Below are 12,902 nucleotides of genomic sequence, written 5' to 3' on the forward strand. Positions count from 1 at the left end.
ATAAATAATATATCTATTAGGTACTACCTATTTCATCAATTGATCTATCGTGTTAAAATACATTTTGAAAAAGGTTATTTGTAAACATAAAAATCTATGCAGCGGCATGAATTGCTATACAGAGGGACTGAAAAATTCTCCCGGTACAAGAGAAGTTCCTTTTCATGAATGTAAGGAAGACAGGGAGTTCTATCAGAAACCATTGTAGCGTGCTCTCTGTTGTTAGCATTTATGCTGAGATCAAATGACTTTTTTTTTTCCATCAGGTCAAGTAATCTGACATCACAGAAATCCTTTAGGACAAGAAGGACTTGCAAAATACGGATTGTCATTCCATGTACTGAATTTTGCAAATCCATGTTTTACGTACACATCCAGAATGTGAGTGGTGATCTTTTCAAGACATTTACAAGCATACGTTTCAAATCGATTCCAAAAGACCGAGGCTTCATCCATTATCATTTCAGCTTGGTTGGATCCCTCCCATTCAACATTTGGCAGATCTTGCAGCATTTTCTTTATATTTATTACGTACAGAAAGTCATTATATACAATATTACAACCTAAGGGACAGGAGTGAAAAATTACACAGCTAGGAAGTGCTTTCAGATAAGCATTCAGATCCAAATTCCCGCAGAATTGCAGGACTTGAGTAACAAATAACTGATCAGCAAACCGTGGTTAGAAAAACACAGTTAGACAAATATTAGCTTTTTTTCTTCTTTTATCAGAGTTCTCAAACTTGCAAAATGTTTGAAACCCAAATATCAGCATGGAGCCTTTGCCACCATTGCTGCCACAGCAGAAGTACTGCAGAAGTGTGCCCAGTCAGCAGTACACACCTCTGATCTACACAGAGCAAGGGATTTTCGTGGCTGAACCACAAGTGCCCAGTTAAGCCCTCTGATCTTCACTACCAGTTTTACCAGTACAGCCAGCAGCAACGACAGGGCTGCTCTGGGAGATTTTTACAGAACTATTTAATGTAGGTTTTGCAGTACAAAACATAACAACGCCACACATAATTTGCAGAAGAGTCTACTGTATGATTTTTAAGTAGCATAGCTGATATAAATCATACTGTACTAATTACAACACTGCTAGAAAATGACAACTAAGTCTGATACTGAAAGGTCTGCATGGTACTGTTGCTGAATTGAGTGATAAGAAGAACAGTGGTTAGGGTCAAAATGCCATTCTCAAGCTTACTCTCTTACGTGTTCTTAGGAATCGATTGCTTTTTGTCTCGAGTCATATCTCTTTGCACATTTCTTTGAACTGAGAATATAAAGCTGTTGTTAGATGTACTACAAACAGTTGTATTTAGCCATCTGTTAAACATGAATTTGCCTGTTTCATGCAAATATATGTTGCATAACAGGTAAAACTCTATCTTCACATTCACAGATATTTGTATTAAAATTATCAAGTACTTCCCGATTTGTAAACCAAAGAACCATAACAGAGCTGCAAAGAAAACATTTAGCATAATGCAGAGCAGGTACTAAACAGCACTGAGCAGAGCATGCTCAAAAGTGCTGTTTAATGTCCTCACACTCAGTGTGCATGCATCATTTTATGAAAATAAGAATGGTCCAAGAGAATGAGACCGTTAGCACAGAAGCTTTTGATTGAGTACAAAACATCAAACCCCAGCTGTCAAACAACACATTCCTATAAAGACTGGGCATCTTCCACTTTCTTGCATCCTCCTCCAGAATATGTCCAAGAGACACACATTGACACAATGGCATGCAGTGTTGCAGCACAGTCATATATACAGCCACAAGCTTTCCATCTAACAAGCCAATGACCAGCCTAGTAACTATCAGCAAAAGTATTCATTTGGTTGCCCCTCTATCTTTGGTATTGCTTCTGAGTCCACACTGGATCGGGCAGAAAGGAGCCTGTTAGACTCATCAGGGGTATGTCTAGTCAAGTATTCTCCTTCCACTCCTTTCACCTTGGCCCCAGGAGAAAGACTTTCAAAGGTGACATAGGACTCCTGAATTTCCTTGGGTTTCCTCACAAAGCACTTTTTGCAGCGTCTCTTCAGTGCTCCGCAGCAGACCACCAGTGTCAGAGGAACGGCAATGACACAAGCCACACTTATGACAACCACGTTGATGAGTTTCTGGGTCCCTCCTGCACTAGCAACTTCATCTGTGGAAAATATGATGCACTGCTCCTTCCTGGGGATCAGCCCTTTCACACAGACGCACACTATGTATTTGGTCTTTGGTAGCAGCCCATAAATGCTAACCTTGGTCTTCCCTGGTTCCACATTGATCCGACGCATGTCTCTCTCTCCAAAGACAGCGTAAAGGACACTGAACACTGTCGTGTTCTTCGCCAGAGGGGCCTTCCATGCCAGGGTGACACTCTGGTCAGTATCTCCTATCACCCTGACAGATCTCACTATTCTCTCTGGCTCCTGCTGACCAGTAGGTGGGCTCACCAGTAGGTTTTGGGGGTTCCTATCTTGTGCTCCAGCTGGGATGAGGAGATCCTCTCCGGTTCCTGCTCCAGCCCCTAGGGTAGGCATGGTGGAGGTGGTGATAACATATCTTGCCACTAGCTTGTCATTGTAGGCAGCTGCCTCCATCCCGCTTGCCTTCCCGCTCCACGTGCCTTTGGCATTGGAGTTGGGGTCATCCGTGCTTTCCGAGTCCATGATGATTAGGGATATGAATGCTTCTGTTGCCCCTAGAAAATTCTTTGCTTTACAGATGTACTCTCCAGAGTCAAGGTAAGAGACTACAGGCAGGCCCAGGATAGACCAGCTCATCCCATCACTAGAGATCTCTTGGTGCACTGCAAAGAAGGAAAAATGTAAAACAGTCAATTGTCACTAGAATTAATAGTGTGTTTTGTGAACTATTAGGTCTCAATCAACAGAATATCTGCCGGAGACAGCAAAATTGTTTATTTTTGCCACCAAGTACGTTGTAATATTAAACTAATTCCAAGAAAATGACATTAACACTAAAATAAAGTTATGTTACGATTTAGTCTGCTTCAGAACAAATGGATGTGAAGCATTTCATGCTATTTCCCTCCATTTGACACACAACTTGCAAACTAAACAGGGAAGTTTCCTCCATTTTCAAAAAAACTGAAATTTCACATGTGCTGGTACAATATTTAAAGCAGCAGCAGGAGTGGGCTGTAACACAACCTAGTTGAACACTGAATGCACTTCTCAGCGACATAGAAAATAAAAACAGTGCAGATTTTCTTCAAAAATAACACATGGATTAGTCTAGAACATACGGAGCAAAGCTGAAAAATGATTTTCCTATTACTGTGAAATTAGGGCAGGTTTTTATATCAAGTCAAACATGGGGAAGTCTGATCACTGATCAAAGCAGACGGCTCCGCTAAGCAATATGTATGCAGCTGAGCGTCAACTTTCTCGTTTCTTTTGCCAAGATGCTAAAAACTAGCATTTTTTGAATTTTTCTATTTAGGCAGGGAAAAAAAGGGGGGTTAGGGGTAAAGCACATTCTCCGTTATTTAACCAGCCTCCTTAGGATGAGCATGTAATACCTCTCCTTTCAATTTGAAGGTAAACAAAGGAGATATTTGAAAGGCAAACGTAAGACAGGATGAAAACCTGTCAAGCCCACATGGGTCAGGATCCAGCCTTGGCAACCAAGGCACATTCCAATAAAATGGAATAGCAGCAAAACTTACCTTTTCCATTTAATTTTTTACTGAATTGAAACACTAGGAAACAAAGCTACCGGTCTTCCTATGGCCTTTCCCCATTCGTGTAGACACTGAGCTGTTTCTCACACTTTTGTACTCAGAACACCACTATTTCAGTGATATAACAACACAGGAGCTGCCATTGCTGAGAAATAATGCGTATTTTCAGCCAACTTTTTACTAAAAGGTGCTCAAGTGTGATTTAATGGGGCACAAAATCCATCATTCTCAGTTGTAACTCAAAGTAAACTCAACATACATTTTCAGGAAAGCATTCTCTGTTTTATTTTTTGTTGTGACTCTCTTTCAAATGTATGAGAAGTGTTTGCAGCACTAGGATAGACATCATTATAAGGAGAGGCTCTGCTACAACCTGTACATCATGCACAACAGAGGAATAGCTTGTGAAGATCCCCCAAAAGGTTACTTATTACAAGTGGTTCCACTGCTGAGAAGAGAAATGCTCACTCCTCTGTATGCACTGCTCAAGTGTAGTTGAGACCCCACACTTTCCAATCAGGCCCAGGAGACAGTACCACCTGGGGGGATTAGAAAAAAATGAAGGTTCAGGTTCTGAGGTAAAACCTTAAAAAACTAAGAGCAACTGCCTTGAATGTAGCAATGGTTTCTTTCGTAAATTCCCCGCACATTAAAGGACCAACTCACATTGCAATTCTGCATCCAAGCAGTCAGAAAAATGGAAATGAAAATTTGATTGTTCACGAAGGCAGAAGTTATTCAAAGACTCCCTCCATAAGCAGGATATGCATAGGAGAGGAAATTGGTCACTATATCACCTAAAGAACATTTTTCTAAGAGGCCTCATCAATCCTTCCTAAGTGAACCATTGGAAGCACAGCATTTTTACTGGAGTGTTGTATTCCTCAGTGGTTCAGTGCTTTTTTGTAATTATATTATAAATTATATTATATTTTATAATTATTATTTTTAATCTATCAGTGCCTTAATGTTGCAGTCTTCCTTCTTCACCACAGACGATCTGAATTCCAGCTGACATCTCTCCTCCAGAGATGTTCCCTAACTGATTAGTAATAGCTCACATTTACTCTTAAAAGGCCCTTTAAAAAAGTCAGTGGGAATCCTTTTCAGTGACTGACTAGCTAACTAAATTAAGACAGTCTCTTGCTACAGCTGGACATATCTCATTTCTTCAGCTCCAACAGATTTGCAGAAAACCCTTCAAGTCACCTCACCACCAGCACAATTGTGAAACAAAAAAAAAAAATGATAGCATGTATTTATCTGATGATATTTACATCAACATGTAAGCAATTTTACAGCCTACAGAGAATTTCAATGCTATAGTGATTTACACATACTACTGTACTTAAGAGCATCTCTGCCAAGAAGGACCTGGGGGTCCTGGTAGACGAAAAACATAGCAGGAGCCAGCAGTGTACACTTGCAGCCTGGAAGGCCAACAGCATCCTGGGCTGCATCAAAAGAGGGGAGGCAGCAGAAACATGGTTGTGATTGTCCCACTCTGCTCTGCCCTCACGAGGCCCCATCTGGTATACCGTGTCTCCCAGCACAGAAAAGACAGCATTTGCATAAGGTCCAGAAAAGGGCCGTGAAGATGCTCAGAGGGCTGCAGCACCTCTGCTATGAAGACAGGCTGAGGGAGCTGTACTTTTTCAGCCTGGCAAAGAGAAGGCTGCAGGAAGACCTCACTGTGGCCTTCCAGTACTTAGAGACAGCTTACAGACAGGAGATAAATTGACTTTGTTCATGGGTAGATAGTGATAAGACAAGGGGCAATGGTTGTAAACTAAAAGAGGGAAGATCTAAATTAGATAGCAGGGAGGAATTTTTCACTGAGAAGCTGAAAAATGAGGCTCTGGTACAGGCTGCCCAGAAAGGTTGTGGATATCCCAGCCCTGGAGGTGTTCAAAGCCTGGCTGGATGATGCAACTCTGGGTGACCTGATCTATTGCCTGATTTAGTGGCTGGCAATTCTGCCATGGCAGAGGAGCTGGAACTAGATGATCTCTGAGGTCCCTTTCCAATGAAACCATTCTATAGTGAGTTACAGTGAAATCTTAATGTTGTACCCACTTCTTTTTTTGGGTCTTTCATCGACGGGAAGTTGCTACTGTCATAAGCTTCCATATGCTTTGCAGCCCAGAAAATAATGGTATAGGACTCACTCACCCAGTTCACACTCGGGAAAAAAAAGCTTAAGCTTAAATGTACCTGTGCCATTTAGCGGAGCACCATCAGCCCTTCTCCAGCTGAGCTCAGGAATGGGCACCCCCGTTGTCCCACATCGCAGTAGCACAGTGCTGCCCAGGATGGTCTTTACTTTGGCTACAGACGTATGTACAACAGGGCTTTGACACTTCCTTAGCTCAACTTGGCTGAAGAAGACTCCTGCAAGGCTGCGAGGGGTGAAGCATTTCAGCCTGGGCTCAATGAACGCTATGTTGGGAGACTGGAAATTCAGAAAATGGACCATTTCATACAGACTGCAGTCACACGCCCAAGGATTGTCTTGCAAACCTGTCAAAAGAAACCAGAGCACTCAGTCACTCCAACAGTACTTTTGTTTCTGCCAATTTTGTTTCCATTTTTCAGCAGGACAAACCGATAGATTCCCAGTCTGCCCCTAAAAAAGGATATGCATGGGGATCGTAGCGCTGCTGCTGTTGGCTGAGGTTGAAGTGTCTCACAATACTGGTCAGTAAAAGGGAGAAAATTGGGTTTGCTAAGGTATCTCAAAACCTGGACATTAAATCACACTCATGAAGTTCAAAGCAAGGTAATTTGTGCCAAGAACACGTCACTATTTATGCATATAATCAAGCAAAACAAATAGTTTGTCATATACTTTGGAAAAAATAGTTATGGGAGTGAGTTGGTTATTTGTTTTCATTTTCCTAATAAGACACAGGCTATTACATTCTTCTTGCCAGTGATCTTTAAAATTATTAGCCAGCTATAGGCTAACAATAAGGCCTACGGTAGGTCACACACATCTATTAGGCAGCACCTGTATTAAGAATATGCACATAGGAAGAGATATATTAAAGAAAACACTCCTGCTTCACTGTCCCAGAACGTTTCTCTTTTTCTGCTTTTCTGCTCTTTCAGTGTGTGTGCATACTGAACTCAAATTCTGAAAAAAGAAAAGAGATATTACCCCATTAAAAATAGATTTGTGAAGATGGTACTGAAAAAGCAAAATCAGATCTGGAGCAATGCACAGGCATGAATAGAAGCCGCTGCATTCTGACTAAATCTGTATGTCATCTCACTCAAAAATATTGACATTTGCCTGTCCTTCGAAAAGTTTCTGGTCTTTAATGGCTTTAGCTAGCAGCACTGCCACTGGGGATTTTAGACTAAATCCAGGTATGCGAAGACTAAGACAGGAGGTCAGTGTCCCAGACCTGTCTTCAAGGGGGCTTCACCCTCTCTTTTCAGCAGGCAGCCCAAGGACAAGGCTCAGGGCTTGGCAGCAGCCTGAAAGTAAGGAGCTCTACTATCCCCTCAATTCCCAGCAAGCAGAAACATCTGCCCACACAGTAGTGCTGCTACTGCTGGCCCCTGGAGCATGGCAGCAGCAGTCACACAAGCTGTGGCTTTTCAGCAAGAACCAACACTTGGCACAAGCACAGTGTGTGCAGCACAAGGCTCCATGCGCACCAAGGGGCTGCTTGAATTTGCTGGAGTCAGCTGGAACACAGAGTATATCAAAAGACTCTGATGCCCCAAATGAACTGTTTTAAAGATTTGGCTGAAAAAATATCTCGCTGAGACCACTGCACACCATCCTCCGAAGGCTTGAAAGGGAGTCTTGGCAGGAGTGCACCACTTATTAATTAAAATATGTAAAAGGAGAACTAAAGAAAGAATGAAAATTAAGATCTCAGCTGTGTTATTTTATGGCATTTTTGCTATCTGCTTACTTCTGACTTCATGTACTAGATTGCAATTTATTCTAGATACTCTGGCCAAAAAAAAAACAGCTTTAACTTTTTGCATTGCCACTTTAGTTCCTGTACAGACTCATCATAGATTAAATAATCGGTAGAGCCATCCTTCATGACACTTTACATTATTAACTCTGAGATCTGCTTTTTCTCTTTCACAGGCAGGTCACGTGGGCAATCTTCACACTCAGAATCTTGCAGTCTTGACACAAACTATCAGCCAAGAAACTATTGCTGAAACCACCTTTTTCTTGAAGCAGTGAACAAGCAAGGGCCCTGAAGAGGATTCACAATGATTCAGTGTAGGCAAGGGAAGGGACTGAGCTAATTCTTTGCTGTTCTTGGATTTTTCTATGCCTCCATATGAAACAGTCAAATGAAACATATGAAACAGCAGAGCAAAATAGAGACATGAGCTGTCTAATCTCATTTTGTTTCTGCAAAGAGACATGTTTCTCCATGGATGTCAGCAGAATAGGAGCTAGGAGGTGGTATGCCTATACATTACCATATGAATGCTAGCATTATGCTCATTTGCTCACATGAATTTTTCAGAATCCTAGAACAGGCAACCTGTGTGCAGCTGCTTATGCAAACACTCAGGTTGGCCATGAGCAGAAAAGTGATCTGTTCTTACTGACAATACACCACTTCCATGGAAGAATGCTTTTACAGGCCACTTTACTCTGAAAAATAAATAAAGAAAAGAAAATGATCTCAGCAGCGTCTCGCCTTGCCACAACCAAAATGGGTAATCTCAAACAGTGGGCTTAAAGAACTTGATGTTACACCTGGCAAAACAGGATGGGGAAACACCTGCTCCTTTCCTAATCAAACCTTTACACCTGCTAAGAGCACTAGAAGTTTTTTATGTGGCAATTGGATTCTTTTTAAAGTTCAGTGTCTCTTTCCACTGCGACCTGGTTCTAAAAATGGTATCTCCCCTAAATTTATCCAGAGAACAAGAGCAGATTTTGCCAAACACTTCTCAGAGTGAGAGAAAATGTTTCTGATTAGATTACCATCAAGTGCCTGAACTCACACCCATGGTTGTAGACACAATACCTGCAGATGCACACATCCCATGGGGCAAAGAGCCAGTGGAACTATGTCAGTTCATAACAAATAAAGACAGCAGATGGCAACAACTCTGAAACATCATCAACCTGCTGAGGATTTGAACCAGCGTACTACGGCTAAAAGGCTAAGTAGTAATCCCATGATAAGTGTACCTCATCTGAGTATATCACAATTTGGAGTAATTAAGACAGTGGTCTGTAATATACTCTCTGACACAAAAATGTACTATTGACCTGAACCATGCTTCTGAGAAGCATAGAAATGCCACCAACAAGTGGATTCTCACCCTTGGAGGCAGCATTATATTAATGGCTCTTTGGAAACTGAGATTTTAATTCTACGTGGAGAGATAAATGAGACTCTTAAGAGGCACATACTAGAACAAACTGGCTGTTCTGACCCAGATTTTATGCTCAGCAGCAGGTTTACTCCTTTTTAACTTGGACATAAGAAGAATTCATCTTTTTATTTAATGCTGCTTAAAACTAATCAACTCCATGCCAGCTGTTAGTAGGAAACAGCACTTGAAAGATGTGGAGCTCTAATCACATTTGTATGTTCAACAAAAGTGGCAGTGTTCATAAATAAAAAGCTCCTGAAGAGGAGTAACTGGTTTTCTATAAGAAAGACTCAAGTCTGTGATAAAGGTCAGGGTGTAATAAGCTGGGTGTGGAAAGGCAAGTTGGTTAAGGTATAAGTGAATGTGCACACTTCATATAGGGCATGAAATGAGCAGTGTACATGTCATAGTAACCACAGCGAGTGAAAATGCTACAATGACATCAGGATCTCTTGTCATTTTGCCTACTGCAAAATCACAGTCACTCTTACCTAAGATGATCTTGGAGTTATCGTTAGGAAAGTAAGGGACTGCCTGCAGGTTGGCCCAAGTAGAAATAAGAGCCTGAGGAAGAGTCATCAGTTTGTTGCTAGACAGGTCCAGGTACGTGATATTCTTGATGTAACGAGCAGCATCGGGAGGGATTGAGGTAAGTTCATTGTTGTGTAAATCCAGAAGCCTTAACTGTGGCATGTCAGACAAGGTTTCCCAGGGAAATGATATTAAGTCGTTTCCATCTAGCCTCAGCTCCAGCAAGCGACGGAGGCCCTTGAAGGTGATCCCGCTGAGGCTGGCCAGGGAGTTATAGGGTAACCAGAGGTACTCCAGGTTGTGAAGAGCATGGAAAGCTTCCCCTGGCACCCTGCGGATGGCTGTCTTCTCTATTCGAAGCTTGAATGTGTCTACAGGGATGTTCACAGGGGTGAGGGTCATCTCTGGGTCATTACACAGCACTGTCCTGGTGAGAAAGAAACACAGATACAACTTCCTCATCTTTTTGAAGACATATACTTGAGACATTTTGAAAAATTTAGTACAATATTTTATCTGCCTTTCTTTTTTCAAAAGCTTCGTTCTTGTCATTTCTTACTTGCTGCTGATTCTCACATCATCACCGTAAGTACATTTGGCTTACACTAAGTCATATATACACACATTTATTGACTGCAGAGATTGCACTTTCCTGAAGTAGTATGAATCTGAGTCTGGCACATATTGTGTTCCAGCTTTTTTCTCTTTTGGGTTCTTACGGTCTTTATGACAGTCAGCAGTGCCAATGCACAGCAGAGGATGCTAATGCATTTTAAAATAAAAGGATCAATAAAGCAAACATTAAAGGACATGTAAAAAGAAGCCTTAACTGTTTGATGAAGTTTGGGATGGGATAAAGTAAAACAGACCAAATACAGCACAGGATCTCTGCTCATGAAGCAAGGAGAAGGTCGACTCACCAGTAATATTCTATAGCAATATATCACTGTGAAACTGGAAGGTTTGTAGAGATGCAATGGGCACTTCACCACAGAGATACACCATTTATGAGAGCAAAAGTACAGAAAACTAACACTTTAGAAAATGTTTTGCTGAAAGCAAGGCAGATTCACGTGTCTAAATCACTCCTTTCTATTTCTAATTCCTGGAGTTCAAATCCTGAAAACCCCATGCAGCATTTTGCAGTCTTTGTATAAAAAAACTGTAACTTTGTCTTTGCCAAGAGGACAAAAAAAGGCAAGTTCTTAACAAAGTGCAAAGCCACCTCAGAAAACACAGCAGGTTACATTGGCATGTCCCACTCCACATGCTAAACCAAATAACTCAAGTAATGTAATGTGATCAGTCAAGTACCATTTTCTTATCATACTGCCTGATCGATAAATAGGACATTACAAAGCCAGACTGACGTTGGCTGAAAGCAACTATTCCTCTACTGTCTGCAACAATAAATAACGTGGCTGAACTGCTCATGTAGTTTTCCTGAAGTTAAATGTTATTAGAGCCTCCAGTTAATTTTTAACCAAAAAAACCCTATATATTTCTGTCATCCAGCACTTCTATGCTGCCCTTAAGTCCTGGGTTGAGATTTTGCGGAAGAAAAGAAATATGTCAAATAAGAAAAATTCAGAGATCATCTCTCAATAAAACATTTGGTTTTGTGTAAACATGACACAAAATGTTCGCTAGCAGAGATATTATCACGGCAAAACTCTACTCTGAGGCTCCTCATAGTGTCCCTAAACTATGTTGCTAAGCACTAAACAATAAATCTATAGGATAATCTTCTACTAGTGAAAAATACAAATCTTAGTACAGAAAAATGCGACATCATGCTCATTAAGAGAATAACGAGCATTTGCTTTATTATGCATCTTACCAAAACGCACTGCAGTTTTTTCCAGTCTCTGTAAGGAAATTCTACCAGGAATTATGACACTTATGGAGCAAATATAGGCTCTTCTGCTATTGTGCTGCCTTTAAAAAAATTCTACACTATTTGTGGCTCTGCCACCCTTCTCACTGGGACAGTTTCTGGTTTTAAAACTATGCCACTATAAAAGAGATGAAGCAGATGCACCTGATGGTGATCCAAATACAGAGGACAGCCTTTCATTGCTGTACTGTCATCTTGCCTAGAAAAAAACATTTCTTCTAGAGGAGTTATCAGATACTCTCTGCCACAAACCTCCTCTACTGTGAATCAGATCTGATAAAAATGTAGCCTGTATTTCATTAGGTCAGATCATTAATTTCTGATAACCCTTCAGAATAACTTTTTTTCTTATTGTAGTCCTCCAGTGAAATCTCTGTATAATGGTGCTGCTTCCCGCAGTGGATAACCTTCCAGCCTTACCTGCCTTTCCAACTGAAAGTTTCCAGTCTGAGAATTGTCTTGTTTTATTTTTATTGTTTCCTTTTTTTGTTTATTGGCATCCAGAGTCTATTACTTAGCCTAAAATCTCCAACCCAAGGATTTTTTAAGCAAGCAGAATGGATTGAAGGCTTTGGTACCGCAAAATAAACCTGCTTACACTTTAGATACAGACTAACAGGACTGAATAAAACCAGTATATTCAGCATGAAGGCAGAAAGAGAAAAATGTTTTAACTGTATTCCTTTTTGCCATTGCCCCAGCAGTAATTATGTTGCTGTTCTCACAGAGAAGATGCCCAAACGCTTTCTCTGAAATCAGCTTACTGTGTTTTCAGAAGCTAATCCTCTGCAAATGAAGCAGGAGAGCAGAGCAACTGGAAAAATAACAGACATGAAGCGTAGACACAATATTTTGTTCTGAAAGCATCCTTAGAGAGAAGAAAGAAAACCCCCAGCCCTTCGGAAGTATCAGCATACCTGGCTTTCGTCCCTTCGTTGAGGCTGTGGAAGGCACAGCTGCACTGCGAGGGGCACGACGTGCCTGCCCACGGCAGCCCCCCGAGCACCAAGCAGCAGAGCAAACTCACGGTGATCCACATGACTACCTGTGCATGGGAAGGACACCTGGGCAGTAGGCAACGTGCAGGGTCTCGCCTATTGTTTTAGCCATTGACTGGTCACATCTTGTTAACTCCCTTTCGTTTTCAGCCACGCTGTGATCCTCCAGCCCTCGCTGAGTCCATCAGATAAAAAAGGATAGGCAGGGATTAAGGATGGGGACTTGAGTTATTTTCATGTAGGTGCTTATTGCTTCCTGGAACCGTACAGACAGCATTGGTTCCCTCTGGGAGCCCCAAACTCCACTTCTCAGGAAATCTGTGGCTCTCACGCGTGAAAAAAGCAAACATATTTTGGGGTGACATGCATAACTCTTATCTGACCAGGAATTA

At 41.4% G+C, this 12,902-nt stretch overlaps 1 protein-coding gene across 1 annotated transcript; it reads right to left on the reverse strand.

The window, feature by feature from the left end:
- Positions 1-311: 311 nt before the first annotated feature.
- On the reverse strand, positions 312-12,659 carry LRIT1 (leucine rich repeat, Ig-like and transmembrane domains 1). The gene is made up of 4 exons (XM_031554347.2): positions 12,430-12,659; positions 9,576-10,042; positions 5,926-6,231; positions 312-2,814 (listed from the first exon to the last, which is right to left on the reverse strand). Exons 1-4 carry the CDS (start codon positions 12,549-12,551, stop codon positions 1,829-1,831), a joined length of 1,881 nt encoding a protein of 626 aa, XP_031410207.1. The 5' UTR covers positions 12,552-12,659; the 3' UTR covers positions 312-1,828.
- Between the last annotated feature and the right edge of the window lie 243 nt (positions 12,660-12,902).

The sequence above is a fragment of the Meleagris gallopavo genome, chromosome 8 (assembly GCF_905368555.1).
Source record: "Meleagris gallopavo chromosome 8, MGAL_WU_HG_1.1, whole genome shotgun sequence".
Lineage (NCBI taxonomy): Eukaryota > Metazoa > Chordata > Aves > Galliformes > Phasianidae > Meleagris > Meleagris gallopavo.

Bases quoted from the DNA above. Each gene is read 5' to 3' on its own strand.
- LRIT1 (XM_031554347.2), bottom strand. From the start codon at position 12,551: ATGTGGATCACCGTGAGTTTGCTCTGCTGCTTGGTGCTCGGGGGGCTG. The intron at 10,043-12,429 runs GTATGCTGATAC...CTTTCTCACCAG, and splicing joins AACGAAGGGACGAAAGCCAG to GACAGTGCTGTGTAATGACC. The intron at 6,232-9,575 runs GTAAGAGTGACT...TTCTTTTGACAG, and splicing joins TAACTCCAAGATCATCTTAG to GTTTGCAAGACAATCCTTGG.